General features: G+C 39.2%; 1 protein-coding gene across 1 annotated transcript in view; it reads left to right on the top strand.

The window, feature by feature from the left end:
• METAP1 (methionyl aminopeptidase 1) overlaps window positions 1–18,651 on the top strand; it is a 30,255-nt gene extending 11,604 nt beyond the window's left edge. Inside the window, exons 3-11 of the mRNA XM_075090780.1 lie at window positions 1,233–1,345; window positions 2,674–2,734; window positions 3,916–4,007; window positions 4,678–4,761; window positions 7,598–7,736; window positions 11,066–11,197; window positions 13,788–13,931; window positions 16,295–16,360; window positions 16,533–18,651. Coding sequence (XP_074946881.1) covers window positions 1,233–1,345; window positions 2,674–2,734; window positions 3,916–4,007; window positions 4,678–4,761; window positions 7,598–7,736; window positions 11,066–11,197; window positions 13,788–13,931; window positions 16,295–16,360; window positions 16,533–16,693 — 992 coding nt within the window. The 3' untranslated portion in view covers window positions 16,694–18,651. The remainder of the gene's footprint in view (window positions 1–1,232; window positions 1,346–2,673; window positions 2,735–3,915; window positions 4,008–4,677; window positions 4,762–7,597; window positions 7,737–11,065; window positions 11,198–13,787; window positions 13,932–16,294; window positions 16,361–16,532) is intronic.
• Window positions 18,652–18,825: the final 174 nt, after the last annotated feature.

Genomic DNA, 18,825 nt, shown 5'->3' with positions numbered 1-18,825 from the left:
ATATGAAACTGTCTTTGTTAGTAGTTCTAGTAACCCTCTGGTGCAGTCTTCTAATGCTGTTGTTTATCTGACAGCATTTTTTTTAAAATGATTCCACTAAACTCATGGTGGTGTTGGCTTCATGGATAACTGCTGAGCCCAAGCTGAGCTGGCTTGGTTCTGATAGCCCTCAAGACCTCAATGCAACAAACTACTGAAGCATCTCAAGGGAATCCAAAATATCGCTTCTTTAAAACTTTGGATGTTTAAATTATTTCTTAGTGGTTTATCTAAACTGAATGTCATGTGAGCAGATGGCTCAGTTCTCAGTGACAGAGACTCCGAGGAACTCATGTTAGGGCTTGCTGTGCCATCTCTTTGTTCTTATAACTCACAAGAAGAGAAAACAAACTGAAGTTATCGGGATATAAGTTAAAGATTAATGCTACCGTGCTCTTTCTTAATGCTTGCATTCTCTTTCTGAGTAAATATTTGGTAATGCTTACAATCTACTTGCTTCAATCCTTGATGTAAACACCTTCAATCTGCCTTGTTAGGACTGTGTATTTGTGAATGAAGTCAGTCACTGGACCACATCAGACATGAATTTCACAAGGTGGAGAATGCTGGGAACCTCCAGCAGAATGGGACCATTTTGTAAGGTGCATGTAGTGCTTGTCCTGAAATGTAGAAAAGGCAGCACCCACACTGTCTCCATCAGATCTGGAGGGGCAGCAGGCTCCATATATTGAAACTAGCAGTTGGATACCCTCCTTCCCACCCCAGGTCATTTCTGTCACTGAATGCTACAAGATATCACAGAAAAGAAACATTAATCTACAGTGCAAGAGTGCTAATTGGGGGGATAATGAGTGTTTCTGTAGAAATATGCTTCTTCCCAAGAATGAAAACAAGCACAGAACTGTTTTAGAACAACAAATGAAGAGCAACTTAAATAATGACTACACTTCGTGCATTCAGTACTGCTGTCCTGACATTCCCCAGTTTGCTGTTGCATAAAGATAGAGCTGGCAGGATGCGAATTTTGATTGTGAAATAGTTATGGGCAATACAAAAAGGTAATTGCTACTTACACTTTCATATATCAGTATCTAAAATGCCAGAAAGAGTTAAATCCAGACATATGTATTTCTAAGTCACTTGCTGGATCCCACGGTTCTTAGTAGGGCTTATTTTGCTGCTGCAACTTTTATTTGTTTTTTTTTTTTTTCTTCTTCTTTTTGTCTTTTCAGAAGATGAAAAAGCTAAGCGTGAGGTTTCCTCTTGGACCCTGGAAGGTGACGTTAACACAAATCCCTGGTCTGGTTATCGATATACTGGTAAACTCAGGCCACACTATCCACTGGTAAGCAATAGGTCCCACTCTACTCCAGTGCTGCTACATTCTGTAGCAACCAATGGACCAGTCCTGACCTGATTACCTCCCACATTTTAGCTGAGAGAGGAAAGCTTCTTAAACAATCTGAACCTGATGACAAGAACATGCATGAATCTGTCCTTATTGTCGTTCATTTTGATTCAACTTGATGTGTCTCTTGGCGTATTTAAAATGAAGGAAGTGCCCATGAGGTAACAAGCATCAATAACAGGCTTAAGCTCATACCTTTTGGCTGTACATTTTGACATTTATTCTGCAAAAAGCTGCTTCTAGGTCAGGCGATGCCTTCTCCTAGCCGTTTACTGTTCTCACCAATAATGGAGCAGTCTGTTTCAGAAAAACTCAGGGGAATTAATTTAGAATTTAAATAAATGGTTTTATATTATTTTATGTAACTGGTTTGAAATAACCTGGTGAGTAAGCTGGTGAACAGCTCTGCTGCAGGAACAGAGGTTAATAGTAATCTCCAGGACTGGAATGGTGAAGAATAACTGAGGTCAGTAACGTCTTCAGCTGTGACAGGTGGGTTTAGAAGATGACCTCAGTATAGCTGTATTTTTAAATTGGTACAAGTTTGTACATCGAATAAGCCAAAGTTTTTACATGAATAACAGCATTTTATTTACATGTGTCTTTTCTACTTGTACGCTAGAAATGCTGCCTCTGTGGCATCCTCTCTGTAGTCTTCTCCATCTGTTATGGGCTCATCAGAGAACAGATTAACAGAGCCTGAGCTCTGTGTTTGTGACTGTCGTTGGAGAAAGGGTGTTTTGGATATGTCACCAGCCAAGTAACGTAGCAGTGTTATTGCAGAACATTTGCGTTTTTGTCTTCTGACTGCTGTAGGATTGATGCGAATGAAACTGTAATTAAAAGTGCTAATGACTAGGGTGAAATAACAATCTTGCTAATAGACACTGATAACTAGAGAGAGGAAGGACGTATTTGGAACCAGTGCATTTGCAGTCTGGAAAGCAGCAGAGTAAACACTACAATGTAACAGGGATAATACGTTATAAAATCAGTTTGATTTGCTTGACACATAAAGGTTTGATTTTTACAAAGCTGTGAAGCTGGCTATTAGAGGGTGTAAAATATGAAAGCATAAAAAGTAAAAGCAGCATCTTTGAGACAGGAAAATAGGAACTGTTTTGGAGTGTTAGAATACTTCACAACTTTTTCTAAGTGGAATTAGCCATATTTCACTGTGTTTAATTTTGTTTCACAAGTGTCTGTTTCTGTGACTATAGTAAGTATTCTTGCAACCTAACCAGCTTTGACTATGATTTATTTAGACGCCAACAAGACCTGTGCCAAGTTATATTCAGAGACCGGATTATGCTGATCACCCGCTAGGTAACTTGAAACAAATCACAGTTACGGAGCGTTATGTTTGCTTTCTGTTTTTCTTTTATTTGAAAAAACCTTTAAAGCATGACTGAGATACTGGCGAAGGGAACCTCTTCTTTTATCTGTTCTTCTTGCTCTACCTCTTCTTCCCCCCATTAACTTACCAGTAATAATGGTTACAAGTATTTTTTTGAGGTCCAGAGTTTGTAACGTGTTATCTTTCAAAGGCGTTCAGGGAAGAAAAGTAAAAACCCATGCAAGTCCTAGGCCTGTGGTTAACTTCATAACAAACAGCAATAAGTTGGCTGTCACAGATGAATTCTGCTAAGCCATTCTCAGTGACATCAGTGTATCTATTGAAATGTGTTATAAAATAACAAAACCAAACAAAGCTGCAGTAAGCAACCCCCAAAAGAAAACTGATATCTAAGTTTCAGCTGTTTTTTGACACAGAGGGAATGCATTCAAAATTACTTGCTTATCGATTTATTTTGGTATTTTCCCCTTCTTATATCGGTATTGGTGCTTTACATTTCCCCAAAAAGCTGTATAAAGTCTGTTGAAACTATTTTTAAATCTTCAACCATTTTTTTAGTTATTCTTCACAGAATGTAAATATTTAAACAACACAAAACACTGTCTTTTAGGGGGTCGTTCAACTGTAAAACTGAGCTTGCACGAAATTTGGTAGGAAGAATTTATATGCTTTCATCAGCTGATTATTGCAATAGTATAACTAGAGGTTCACAAGCTTATATAATCATTTTTGGCTCTTTTAGAATATTATTTATTACTATTTATTATCTCCAAAGCAGCTTTTTAAAAAGGGAAAAATAAAAAAATACTTTTCTATTAATAAAATAATTTCATTGTAAAACTGACTTTTAAGGTTGTGTTTAGACTAACTGGACATGATGGTTTTCTGCAGTAAGTGAATGGGCATCCTGAGCACATGTGGGCATTACAATATTGTTGAAGGCTTATGAATTAAAATTAATTTGGATAATGATGATAATGGTATGATTTGGTGGGTTTGTTACTTTGTCTGTGCTGAGAAAGTATGTACTTTTATTGCCATTGGTAAGCTAAGTTAGTTCCTTGATTGGACATGTGAAGCAATTACTCCTCTATATAACATAGGGCTTTTTTTTTTTTCTTTTTTCTCCTTCCCCTTTTTTTCTTTCCAGGAATGTCTGAATCAGAACAGGCTTTAAAAGGAACCTCTCAAATAAAAATACTCTCATCTGAGGATATAGAAGGGATGCGAGTAGTTTGTAGGGTAAGAGGGGTTTGGTTTTTGTTACAAAGTGCCTTTATTCTTTAAAAATCTATAGTGATTTTACCAGTTTGAGACAGCACATTTGAGAGTACAAACTTTTGAACCACTTTTGAGCACTGAATAATAGTTTGGGATATTTGGTATTTTTTTGCTTTTTCTCTCCTTGTGACTCCCAGTTCACAGTAAGCTATTCTGCAAGCAGAAACATGACTGATGTTTTATGGCTTGTTGTTACCTGGCTGAAATGTTACTGTTAGGAATATATTTTATAGTGCATAAATGAGAATAGAACTTTTTCCCCTCCTAGAGTTAGTACTAAGTAAAAACTAAAAAGCAAAACAAAGCCCCGTCCCTAACAATTTTTGAAAAAGAGTTGTTCAATTGTAATAATTTCCTCATGCATAAAGTCAAACTTTGAAATGTATTTAGGTAGTCTGATTTAAGTTTATGGTATTCAAGGAAATTGTGGTCCAAATCTTAATTGGGGTATTTTAAAATCTTGCAGCAGTGGCTTAGTAATATAAACTGTAGACATCTCGAAGTCTTCCTAGAGCCCCAGTCTAACAGGCTTTCCTAGCCCATCTCAGTGTAGCTGTAGAAAATGGGTTGCTAACCATATAGGGAGTAGTCCTGGTGTTGTTTTAAAACAGTACTTTTGTTTCGTTTGCAGCTTGCTAGAGAGGTATTGGATGTTGCTGCCATGATGGTGAAAGCAGGTGTAACTACTGAAGAAATTGATCACGCTGTCCATTTAGTAAGGTTATTTTATTGTTGTTCTGGTGTTAATAAGTGCTTTCTTCTACCTCTTTATTTTTGAATTATAGTTGTGTGGTTTTCTTTGTGGTTGCATGAATTCCTTTTCTTTATTTTGAACTGTTTCCCAATTAGAAGCTAGTGGGTAATGCAGATGTTACAGTGCAATGGTAGGTTCAAAATGAGTTAGGAACTCCTGGGCCACTCTCTGTATCAGCTCCTCCCATGATTTCCAGCTTCAGATTCCCTTTTAAGTTTCTTCACCTGTTTTCTCAGTTAACATCACATAATTTTATTTCTTCTAAAGCCTTTTTGCTCCACAGATACCATTATATAAAAAACATCATATGTAGGCCGTGCACTTGTTGTGCTCTGTGGTGTTGGTTAAGACATACAGAGGAGAAAGTTTAATTATTTATGATTGGGAATCAGAACTGAGAAGCCTGAGAGAGAATTGAAACAAGATGTTTGATACAGTCAGGCAAGCTAAAGCCACAATCCAGTGAAGTATTTGAAATACATGTTCAAGTATTTTCCTGGTGTAACTATTTGAAGAGACTTGAATTGTGTAATTTTTGTTTTTCTTTGCTGTCATCTCTATAAGGCATGTAAACTGATAATGGAGGATACTTAGAATTATAGAATCATTAAGGGTGGAAAAGACCTCCATGATCATCAAGTCCAACAGTCGACCCAACACCCCCACGCCTCCTAAACCATGCCCTGGAGTGCAACATCTACATACTTTTTGAACACCTCCAGGGATGGTGACTCCACCACCTCTCTGGGCAGCCTGTTCCAATGCCTGACCACTCTTTCAGTGAAGAAATTTTTCCTCATATCCAATCTAAACCTCCCCTGGCGCAGCTTGAGGCCATTTTCTCTTGTCCTATCACTAGTGACCTGGGAGAAGAGACCAAACCCCACCTCACTACCACCTCCTTTCAGGTAGTTGTAGAGAGCGATAAGGTCATCCCTCAGCCTCCTCTTCTCCAGGCTAAACAACCCCAGATCCCTCAGCTGCTCCTCTTAAGATGTGCTTTCCAGACACTTCACCAGTTTTGTTGCCCTTCTCTGGATACGCACCAGCACCTCAATGTCTGTCTTGTACTGAGGGGCCCAAAACTGAAGAGTGTTTGAGGTGCAGCCTCACCAGTGCCAAGTACTGGGGCATGATCACTTCCCTACTCCTGCTGGCCACACTGTTCCTGATACAAGCCAGGATGCTGTTGGCCTTCTTGGACACCTGGGCACATTGCTGACTCATGTTCAGCTGGCTGTTGACCAGCATCCCCAGGTCCTTCTCCGCCATGCAGCTTTCCAGCTGCTCTTCCCCAAGCCTGGAGCCTTGCATGGGGTTGTTGTGACCCAAGTGCAGGACCTGACAATTGGCCTTGTTAAACCTCGTACAGTTGGCCTCGGCCCATCGATCCAGCATGTCCAGATCCCTCTGCAGAGCCTTCCTACCCTCGAGCAGATCAACACTCCCACCCAACTTGGTGTCATCTGCAAACTTACTGAGGGTGCATTCAATCCCCTCCTCCAGATCATTGATAAAGATATTAAACAAGACTGGCCCCAACACTGAGCCCTGGGGAACCCCACTCGTGACCAGCCACCAACTGGATTTAGCTCCGTTCACCACAACTTTCTGGGCTTGGCCATCCACCCTGTTTTTTACCCAGCCATGAGCTCCCAGGTTCTCTAGGAGGATGCTGTGGGAGACAGTGTCAAAGGCTTTGCTAAAGTCCAGGTAGACAACATCCACAGCCTTTCCCTCATCCACTAGGGAGGTCAGCTGGTCGTAGAAGGGGAGATCAGGTTGGTCAGGCAGGGCCTGCCTTTCTTGAAGCCATGCTGTCCCCTGGTTGTCCTGCACTTGCCTGGTGAGCTCACTGAAGATGAACCACTCCATAACCTTACCTACCACCGAGGTTAGGCTGACAGGCCTGTAGTTCCCCAGATCCTCCTTCCAGCCCTTCTTGTAGATGGGTGTCACATCAGCAAGCCTCCAGTCATCTGGGACCTCCCCTGCTAACCAGGACTGCTGATAAATGATGGAGAGTGGCTTGGCGAGCTCCTCTGCCAGCTCCCTCAGTATTCTTGGGTTAATCCCATCCGACTCCATAGTCTTGTGAGTGTCCAGGTGGAGCAGCAGGTTGTAAACTGCTTCCTCCTGGAATATGGGGGGTTTAATCTGTGATCTGACGCTGCCTTCTAGCTCAGGGGGCTGAGTACCCTGGGGAAAACTGGTCTGAATTGCATGCACTATGGGGCAGGCAATGATTTTGGTATAGTTAAGTTTGTTAGAGAGCTTTCTGGTTGCTGTTCTTTTTATCTGTATTTGCAGCTGCTGACCCAAGATTGTAAGGAACGTACTTTTTTTTGATTAGGCCAGAGGTTTCTGTTGAACTTCATTAAGCACTATATTATTTTCTTATGCATAATGTCTAATATGAACAACTAGTAGTTAAAATGGTGTTATGCCTCCTCAGCAGTCTTTGGAACATTTGCATGGCAGATTGTTGATACAGACCAATATCTGTAATTTTTAACTGAATAAATATTGTCATAAGTTGTTTTAAACCTGAATATTTCAGCAGTGGTAGTTGAACACAAAAATGAGTAGAAACAAAATTGAAGAAGCTTTGCTTTCTTCCTGGTAAGAAATGCAAAGCATAACAAAATACCGTAATGCCAAAAAATGCTTGAAGAATCTTATTTTCAAGAGTCACTGCTTCTCAACCTATCATTCTTATTGTAAATCTGTTGTGTGTATGTTTTTTCTTTGTACAAAACTTACTAATGTAAAGTGAAAATTGTATTTTCTTAATTAGGCTTGTATTGCAAGGAATTGCTATCCTTCCCCTCTGAATTATTATAATTTCCCTAAGTCGTGTTGTACGTCAGTGAATGAAGTGATCTGCCATGGAATTCCTGACAGGAGGCCATTGCAGGAAGGAGATATTGTTAATGGTAAGTGCTATGAAAATTAACCTTCACCACTTCTACCTTCTGTCAAGTTAAACCACGCAGTAAGGTGAGGTTTCACTAGCAGGCAGCATGATTGGAATAGCTTCCTAAGAGCGGCTTTTTGTTCTCATTTACCAATTAACCTCTGCTCTTTACATACTTAAATGAATGAGTTTATTTAATAAAATAATTTTGAAATTTGGTCCACTTAAGAGCTTTATAATTCTTCTGCCCTGGTCTGTGTAGTAGTGTAGTGCCTCAGTATTCCACTTGTGGGTTGGGTTCCAGTTGTTCCAGACTCTATAAATAGTGAATGAAATGTATATTGAATTGTTCAACTGGATTTGTTCTGTGTGAATTCTTAATTAGATGGCTCTAGATCTTTAGGATTTTGCTATGGACATGGCAATTATGATGATGTAAAGGATCCTAATGGTAAGGCATTGTATAGTTGCATATTTAAAACCAGACACTTCTTTTTGAGCATCTCACAGCCTAACAGTACCAGCTGCTTTTTGTTTATGGTATTCAAGGTACTTATGCCTTCTTGGGTGGTGAAGGATACTTTTATAAATTACTTGACCAGTTTTTGTTTTCTCAAAAAAAGTTAATGATGTTTTGTACAAACATTTGCACCGTTGTTCATTGCATTGTTTTTTTTCTCTTTTATCCGTAAATAAACACTCAGCATATCCTAAGGTTTTGCCTACCTCTAGAAGCAGGTTGGAATCCTTTTAGATTGTCAGATATTTGATATATATTAACATGCAGTAACAGCTACCAAGTCTACATCTCCATGCAGTGGGTACCAGCCTTTACAGAACAAGCCTCATAATTGCTGGCCCTTTGTACGTCAGGTTTGGTCTGGCTGATAGCCCGGAGCTGGTGCCTATATGTAACCTTTTGGCCAAAGCTCCTTTATCTTTTTTTAATTTTGAAGGTGATGGCTTTGCATAGCTCTCTTGTTGCCAGCTTTTCTGGCATTGCTGGAGTCCAAACTAAGAAGCCCAGTTAAGCTTACTAGGGTGGCTTCATCTACATGGTGCCTTACCTCGCCACTGTTTGCATGCCATGGCTGTACCTCAGCACTAAAAAACACCTTTTATAAGAGGATTTAGTCATACCTTTGTTCACATCCCTGCCCTGACTGCGCTTGCCCAAGCTTTGAGCCTTCTGCTTTGTTTTGATGAGGAAGAACTAGTTTACTCTTTTGTAGGTGAGTAGGTCTTGTTACAAAGTGGTCCACGTTTTGTGGCCTGAACACGCGTTCCCCATGGGCTCAAAAGGCTTCTAAGTCTTGTAGGCTTCCTTTTGATAAGGTAGTGGCTCAAAGCCTCTTCTAGAAAAGGAACAAAACAGGGCACAAAGGAGGAGGTAGAAAAAGTGCTTTGGAGGGAATGTGCCCAGTGAACAATAAAGTGCCTGTCTTTCTCTTTACTTAAAACTTTTTAGCCTGCTGGAAGCAAAAGGTGGCCATGTCAGGTTCCAAAACATGTTTTTAGAATCACAGGAGAACATCATCCACAAGGTACTGGCAGGTGATGTCTAGTCCAACCCCTTGCTCCGAGCAGGGCATCATAATATATTGTTATCATACTGTTTCCTGGGAGCACATCTTTAAGCAAAGCGGATCTCTCTGCAAAGTGAGATGTTCTGGCCAAATCTGGTAGCATCAAGAGAAAGTCTTGTAATCACATGGCCTATAAGAGGTAGCCTCTTTGCAGCAAGTATTCTGTGTGCTGTGCGAAGGAGCTCTGATGTACAGTTCACAAGAAACTTACTGGATAAGTTACCAGGGTGCTGGTTTCTATACAGTCCTGTTGTTACATTGATCAGTGTATATATCTAGTAAAATCTTCTAGTGCTCCCATGCAATCGAGCAGTGAGTATAGGGTAACCCTGCACATGCCTGCATCCACAACAGGCAGTATTGTTTTCGTGCAGTTTTAGCTTCATTCTTAAATGTTCACCAGCAGTACAGATTCACTGTTGGCACCAATGTTTTTCCCGCGTTTTCCTATCGAGGTTGTACTGGTCTCTCTAAGCAGCTCATACACCATATTCCTAAAGTATTAATGCTCAGTACCGTTTCCTTCATGGCTATTTTTACCTGTGAGGGGGTCTGTGCATGTGTTTCTTCATGAGTAGCAGTTCAATAACTCTTCTAGCGGTTTTGGTACTCTAGCAGCTGTTAGACTTACCAGACTACTGACAAAGTCTGTTAAATACAAAAGTATCTATTCTATGACAGGAAGTCAACTTGATATGCAAATTTGGAATATTTTATATGTGTTTACTATATATAATAAGAGGTTGTAATTTTTGACTCGTCTGCTTTGAGAGACAGGATACTAGAATAGATGACAGCTATGTCTAAACTGGTAGGCCTGTTTGTATGTTTGTAAAAGGACTATTTGCAACAAGTATCTTGTATGGATGTTCTTACTCCCAAAAAAGCGTATCTTTTTTTGGAATGAGTTAAACTAAAAAAAAAAATTTTTCTCATTAAAACTACTTGTGCTGCTATTTTTCAGGAATGAGTTATATCAGTTTTGGTTTACAAACAACTTTATACATAAAGCAAACAAGTTAGGGTTTTGCTGCAACGTAATTCTAAACTCATATGTTTTTCTAAACCTTGGTTGCTTAAGCATGCCCTTTTCATTCTTGCTCTTTGCCTGATACTGAATGTTTAAATTCTTTTATTTGAAAGAAAAAAAGTTTTAAGGAATTTGGTGTATTTTCTTAGTCAGGAATACTATTGGAAAGTTGCTGTGTATTTAATGTTCAAGAAATTTCACCTTTTTGGCTGGAAGCAATGGGTTTTGACATTACAATCTTTGCACAGGTTAATCTAAACATGCATAGAAATTACTGAAGTTAAAACATGATTACATACCTTTTTAAAATTTAATTTCCCCCTATTAGTGCTTGAGCTGATTCTAAGAAAATATTTTAACCAGGTAAATCACCATGGGGCAAAGAGCGTCTCTTCCTGTTTTTATATTTACACAGAGCAAGCTTATAATCTGTTTTCTGTGTGTGTTGCATTGGTGTTGGGTTTTTCTCTTCCTTTTTTCTTTTTTAAATCAAACCATTGACCAGTAAAACACTATCTTATGAATTAATTCTACAAAATCTACAGGATAAGCATGAGAGAGAGAATTGATTCTGCTGGAAGAGTTTACATCTAGAATTCTTCCAAAGAAATCTTATAACTGCACAATTACAATACTATGTTTTTGCATGTGTTTGCTGTCCTTTCACAAATCAAGAGACAGGAAGTGAGAAATAGAGTGCTAATATTACAGTATGTCTGGTATTCTTTGCAGTGGATATTACCGTCTATCGTAATGGCTACCATGGAGATCTGAACGAGACATTTTATGTTGGAGAAGTTGATGAGGGTGCAAGGAGGCTTGTCCAAACAACTTATGAGTGCCTAATGCAAGCCATTGATGCAGGTAAACCCTCTGGCTAGGGCCTGAAGCATTATGGGTTTGGCTCTCAAACATGAGTGCTCGTATTTGCTATCACAAGTGACTTCTGTTGCAGAACACAGAAGCGTTAGTGTGTGTCACCAGCAGATGATGTATATTGTATAATGCAGTGATTCTTCAAATGGCACAGTTCTGTGGGTGGTGGTTGCAACTTTTATTTGAAATGTGGGTTGATAAGGAAAATGTAATTGAAGCTGAGCTGATCCACGTATGATGATATTTACATGGAAACAGCCTTTTTGGACTGTTAGACAGTAAGATGCCCTTGATCTGAGTAGTTTAGAGAATGTGAAGAACAAAGTGTATTTTGGAAAACCAAAGTATGGCTTCCTACTTTTAAAATTTGTGTGGTGTTGTGCAGTGAACCAATAAGGTAAAACACTGTTTGAACACTTAAACATATCTCTGTATGTACCTCTGCCAAACCTGATGATTATTTCATAAAGCTAATTATGAGCTCTTGAATTTCAGCTGTGGGAGTGTGCCAGCTGAGACAGATCCATATCCTCCAGTACCCACAGAACTTTAATTATGTTGCTTAGATATAACTCAGGACAGCTTCATTGAGACATACAATGAGATAGAAAGGTGGCTAGACAATGTCACGTTCAACTTGATTCACAAAGGAATATACTAAGTTCTCTTGGAGAAATGGAGATGATGAAACAAAAATCTCCCTGGAAATACTTGTATCGTCTGTATCTTTTAAACCCTGCTGCTTCTTAAAATTCCCAACAAAATTTACTTACTTGATGGCCTCTAAAGACTGAAGTTTAAGATGCCATATGTGAAGGCTTTAAACTTGTGTTTAATCAAAAGTAAATGGAAAAAAAAATTATAATCAACTTTCTTTGGTTAATAATTTGGAGATAGCTAGCCAAGCTGTAGAGACAAAAAAACATATGAACAATGTCTTACATATCTGTTGTGTGATCAAGAAAATACTGCAGAGTTGAGCTGTGAAGAATGTAGATTAACTCTTACGTGGGATTACTGTTCTGAAATGACCGCTTTGTTTTTCAGAGCTAAATCAGAATGTTTCTCTTTGCTCCTGTACTTTATTTTTATAGCAAATGTTACATGTGTTGTCTCTTATCTTTCACATCCTGGCTTTGATGACAGAAATTATGACAGAAATTCACCTTTGTGTTCATTATAATGAGATTTAAATTCTCAGTGTAACTTTTCTTTGCCAACTTTTTAGAATCTGTAACAGGTTTTAATGGGTTTTAGACATTCCCTGATAGTAGGAATTCTGGCAGCAAGTGTCTCAGCTGATAAAAAGCTGTTAAAAAGCTGTTAAAAAGGGTCACCTCTTCCCTGTTTAAATCATCTTAATTTCTTGGTGTTGGACCAGCAGAACTCTCTACAACTTGGAGAGTTGTATGAGAGAAGCAGGGTGCTCCTTGCTGCATTGAGATGAGTTGCTTGGTTGGTATTGTCAGGCCCAAAGGAGATGGTACTACTTCACAATTACTTAGCTTGAAACCAACAGATTAACACTTCCTCTCTTCCCCACCATGGCTTTTTTTTTTGTATCTTGAGAAAAGGATGCACATTCCAGTAATCTAAATTTCTTGGGTTTTTTTTCTGTAAATTCAGCTGACTGATTTAAGTTGTAGTTGTTTACATTAGCAGAGAATTGAACTAAATGGCTTGCTTCAGTGAAGTTTTAGCTCTGTGTGTGAACTCTGCTTAAGATGGCTCCACATATCCACCCAACATCTGGCTCCTGAAGGAACAGCATATATTCAGGGAGTTGTGAATGGTCGTGAATGATCATTTAGATTCTTTTTTGTTTTTAGTGGCTCAAGGTTGCTTTTGGTATGCCTCTTCATTAGCTGATAGGTGAGGCATTGTTGCTTTCGTGGTATTATTACTCCCTTGTCCAAGTGCTCACAGTGAACTTTTCACACCATTTTCATCTGTTTCAAACTCTTTAAGGCTTCCTAAAAGGGTTTTCAAAAAAGTTAGTCCCGCATATGAACATTCTTATTTGCTGTAGCGTTGCCACTAAAAATCTTGTCTAAGAGTAGAGATACCTGTTTAGTCTCTTTTTCCCCTTCTTGGTCCTTCATGTATAATATTTTTGAGTCTTACTCGTGTGCACTTTTTACATGGTAGCAAATAGATAAGTGTGTATTAAAATACAGTTAATATCTTCATTGAAAGAAGCACTGCAACTCTGGGTATGAGAAGTTACCAAGTACTTTGAAAGTCTTTTGTTGTCCTTAATTTCAAACTTCAGCATCCTGTTAATATATGAGCACTTATATCCACAAAAGGAAGAGAGTAGTGTTCTTGTGACAAAGGGGTTTTCTCCTTTCTCATTCATTTTCTCTTCTGCATGAGCCTGTTTCCTCCCTCTGTCATGTTATTGCACTCAGTTATATTATACTTGGTGGATTAAGTGATCCTAGGAAGTTGAGTACTAGAACAGATGGCCACACAAGCCACAAGTGGTACAGAGATATTAGCCTATATGGTGTTTGATGGTTAGTTATGTTGAAAGAAAGCTCTATAAACTTCCATCTGTATCTCTTTAATTTTGCAGTAAAACCTGGTGTTCGGTACAGAGAACTGGGAAACATTATTCAGAAACACGCTCAAGCAAACGGATTTTCAGTGGTTCGGAGCTACTGTGGACATGGAATCCATAAACTTTTCCATACGGCCCCTAATGTGCCTCATTATGCCAGTGAGTAAACACTCCCTTTGGGTTGTCCTGTAGACAAGGAGTGGTCTGCAATGTATGCACCCAATTTACTTCTTGCTTCTAGTCTAAAAAAGTAGCTGTTGCCTGACAGCCATCAAGGTAGCATTTTTGCACTTGTGAATTTTTTTTTCCAAACTGTGGACCGTAGTATGCTTTATGAACCTCATTGAAGTGAATGTTACACACTGAGACAATATGTGCCTACGCTAATGGTTAGTGTAAGCTCTCATCTGTACTGGGTAAGGGATCAATGCTTTTGCCTGAATTCCCACTGATCCCTTAGGTAACCTTGTCTGACATGAACAGGCAAACGTTTTAATTCTTAGGAGGTCTAAGCAAAAAGTTAATGCTACTTCCAGATGTAAATAAAAGGCTTTTTGAATGGTACAGATGGGTGTTGTGCCTGAATCTGGATCCTGTTATGTTTCACTTGTGTTGTGATTGGGTGTTCCCAGAAACTTCTTCATAGTTTGTGGCAGAGGACGAACGACTCTTCTTGCAGCAGCTTCTCAGCTTTAATTTTTGGAAATGGCAATGGCCCTGTGACAATTTTTGCCAGCAGGACTAAGAAACAGCATCCACAGAGGCAGAGGATAGAGGCTAAAGTGCCAGTGGACAGCTAAAGATAGAATAAATACCACGAAGCAGTGATGAACAGCTCACACCCACTTCAGCTGCAGAGGTCCCCTGATAAGACCTTTATTTCCTCAGACCTGACAGACGCCTCCATCTTCCCATCTCCTAATGAGCTTTCACACAGGTTATAGCTATAGATTATAATCAAGCGATCCCTGACTCTTCATGTTGTAATTTCCCCAATTTTTTTTTTTTCAGAGAACCGAGAAAATCTATTAATCACAGAGTAGAAGGATATCAATTCCTGGTATTTACTTTTTGTCATGTAAAATGAAGAAAATCTGGATTCTTTGGAGATGGAGGGCATTTTGTACCAATTGTAATGCAATCTGAGGAAAAGGAAATTTCTGTCTTTCCTGGCTGTTGGGAACTTTGGACTTTTTTTTTTTTTTCAATAGAGCCAAAATGTCTGTTCCCAAATAGGAAGGTGCTGGGGTTTTTTCCTGGTATTTTTAAATACAGATTCACAGCAAAAGCAAAGTGGAAATACCTGAGGGACTTAAAGCCTCTTGAGGGGGGAGCAAGCTGCTGCTTATTTCTGGCTTACTGTGCAGCAAAAAGCTCTTTTTATAAGCCTTTAAATTATTTAACAAAATCATGAAAACTACAGGGAATAAAGGACAAAATTTGTTCAGATGCAGAAGACCAGAAACTTAAATGTAAGTCCTGAGAGCAAGAAATACCAGTGGATGATGGAGATAAAGCGAAGACCTTTTAAGTAAAAAAAAAAAAAAGTTCTGGTTGCTGTTGTGTTTGCTTGATATCTGAGATTTTCAGTGTCTAGGTGATTTAGATGATTTAAAAAATTTACACAATCAGAGTGGACTGGGGAATGGGGAATCTGTATGTAAAATTGACGCAAATTGTCTACGGCAGCAAAGTAGCTTGGAGCTATCGGTTCCTGTGCAATACTGGAGTTTGTTCCAGCTCTCATATGGTAGGCTGAGTCAGATCCAGGCTGCACTGCTGTTCAAGGTGAAACAGGGCAGAGGAAAAGGGCCGAAGCCTTTCTTCAGTTGAACTACACTCTTAGAGACATGCTGTGCATCAGTTCTTGTGCCTCCACATAAACATTTTTGGTGTATAGAACACCAAAAAGTTCCAGTATTATTGTTCTGGATGCCTTGAAATTCTCTGCATTTTTATGTTAGCTGAAGAAATACAGCATTATCATCCTGACACTACTATGACCCCATTACCAGAGTAATGAGGGGGGCACTGTGTCTTTCATGAATAGAATCACAGGATTACTTAACCACTGTCATATTTTGACAATTTATTGGAGCTAATGGTTCAGTGGAAACAAATTAAGAAGTTTCAAGCCTTCGCTGAATATCTTAAGTGCTTCTTATTTTTATTGATTTTTTTTTTAAATGATGTTTTTCATCATAGAAGTCTGCAGACATTCCTGTATTACATTTGTTCAGTGTTTTTATAGAACTGGAGTTGAAAGCCAGTTGTTGGAGAGAGAGAAAGACAGCAATTGATTTTAAGTTCTTTGAGTAAATATTGCAGTGTTGGAGGAGGGAGAGAAGGAAAGATCTAAAGGAAATTTTAATGTAGAATTAAAAATGGACAAGTGAACAAGCCATCTCTGAAGGGCTTTTCTGACTTTACAGTATTCCTGCTGTATTCTTCTAGGACAAGGATTCATTCATTTACTAAGATGGGATCGCTTTTTTCTAACTTGAGTGTTTATTTTATTGCAGAAAACAAGGCAGTTGGAGTCATGAAGCCAGGTCATGTATTCACAATTGAACCAATGATCTGTGAAGGTGAGCGATTTAGCAATAAAGTAAAATGGTTACTCTTGTTCACTATTAAGTAGTGATGGAATAGGATGCTGGTTCTATTCTATATAGTTGATTTTTTTTTTTTAAATTTCCTTTTGGGGAACCAATACCTGTTACTTAAAAACAGTCAAGAAGTCATCATTTCTGTTTTTAGGTGGTTGGCAAGATGAAACATGGCCTGATGGTTGGACTGCAGTAACAAGAGATGGAAAGCGATCTGCCCAGTTTGAACACACACTTCTGGTCACCGATACAGGCTGTGAGATCTTGACCCGGAGGCTGGATAGTATTCGTCCCCATTTCATGTCCCAGTGATAGTCTAGACTGAGCCAGTGGATCTGAACAGTACATACTTCTTTTTTTTGTCTCTGTACTATGCATTTTTTTAAGAGTACAGAATAGGGAGATTTCATTATTTACTTTGTCCTCCGTGACTGTAGGTAAGAGGAATATCTTGAACCTGACCCAATGTCTGGAAAAGCAGAGAATTTAAAGAATTTCCTGCTTTCTTCCTACCTACAACACTCATGCTATATTTTTCTTTTTTCTTCAATTATCTCTTTAGCACCTTCCTTCCAATTAGACCCACAATTGCTTCTGTTGCTGCCATGATATTAGCTAGAAAAGTGTGGGTAACCTTTCCCCACTGGGACTTGATATTTTGGCATCCAGGTTTTTTTCACCACTTTCATGTGCCCTGTCTCTCTTGGTATGTGAGCGGCACCTGAGATTTTAAGCATTTCTAGTTCCAAAGACTTGCTCCTGCTTCTGCAGATACTGTTCTAATGGGCTGGGCCTTGCTTATCAGTTGAGAAGGGGGCAGAAAGGAGAAAGACATGCATGTTGCCAAGAATAGGCTACCCTTACCTTTCATTCTGTCCCCATCTCTCTGCTGACGGCCTCTGTGGTGACTGTAGGTGACACACTGTGTTAATGGCAGGACTTGTTTCTCTTGCTGGAGATTCAGTAGCATGGGCTTCCTACAGGGAAAACTAATAATTTCTATCTTATATGCAGCTCCTTGGAATAAGCTGCTTCTCAGCGAAGCAGTATTTGCAGGCAGTCTCCTGCTCTAAAAGCTTGGTGAAGCTGAGGTATCAGACTTGCCTAGGTAAAGGAATGAAACAGGAACCAAAAAGATCCTATGATTCATGGGATCCCTGCCTGTGTTAACCGTGGGGCATTTTTTAAAGGTACATCCACAGTAGCTGTGGGGGGTTGGATTTGCAAGACTTAAAAGTGAAATGAATATATATCTCAAAACAAGCCTGAGTGTGAGAAAATGAAACACCTTCAATGCTGTATTGATTTTTCTTTTGGTAATTTTTAAACAGGTCCTTTTCCCCCCCCTCAGTTAAGTGAGTTTCATGCTTTTGGAAAGTCTTAATGGGGCAGCTATGAAAAGTGATCTTTTTTTCCTCAGACTGGGCATAGAGTGGGCAATGTTAGTATATATACCCCTTTATTTTTTGTTAATGTGTCAGGCTGAGCTGGAAACTGTCATATTAAGGAGTGTGGATCGATTAAGCCTCTCTTCTCCCTACCCTTTCTTTTCCCATGCCCACTTCCTTTCCATCATCTTTGGTGTCTCTGCTGAGGGAATTTATTTTTCTTCTGAAAAGTAATGAAAAATTTTTCAGACCCCATTGCAGACTTAGTCTTACACCACTGTAATGCAAGAAATAGTTAAACCAATGCAGACATTAAATCTTACAATCATGGGCATAAAATACACCTTTTACAAGGTGCCTGGTGAATTTGTTGCCACATTAGACCCAAGCCTGTGAGGTACTGCATACCCTTGGCTCCCTTGGCACTGCAGAATTTAGGTGGGGGAAAGGGGTTAGTGGTGCTTCATAGAACTGGACTCGTGTACTACCAAATACCAAATTTGCCAGAAAACATCTTCTCTGCCCTGAGTGCCTCAGACCTCTGTTGCTGTAAGAGTATCATTGCAATGTTTTCATTACCTTTATTATTATTTTTAATTGTGCGGTAAAGTGACCTGAAATGATGCATACAGAGAGTGTGTGTGTGTGCGTGTGTGTGTGCATAGATTTTAACAAAACAGACTGTAGTACTTGAGTGGAATTATCTGTATTGAATGAGATGTAATGTATTGAGGAGATGACTGTCCTGGAGGTTTGCCCACCGTATCATTCACTTGAATGGTTATAATGGTCTTGCCTTTTCTAGATGTGTGTGTATGATGGGGGGAGGCCTTCATTTTTGGTCTATAAAATAAAAGTTGCAGCTGCTTTTAACAGAAATAACTTTTTTTTTTTGTGATCCAAAACCAGACATAGCATTCTCAGTTATACCCCAGTTTGCTTACACTAGTGTAAGCCTTACTGGTAGACGGATGCAACCAGTTAAAAATCACCCTTAAACCCACACACTGGCCACCTGAATACCTCTTTGTCGTTGCACCAGTACAACCAAATTTG

Source organism: Phalacrocorax aristotelis, chromosome 4, assembly GCF_949628215.1.
Source record: "Phalacrocorax aristotelis chromosome 4, bGulAri2.1, whole genome shotgun sequence".
Lineage (NCBI taxonomy): Eukaryota > Metazoa > Chordata > Aves > Suliformes > Phalacrocoracidae > Phalacrocorax > Phalacrocorax aristotelis.
The sequence above is the reverse complement of the archived record's forward strand: the minus strand, read 5'-3'. Positions and strand labels throughout refer to the sequence as shown.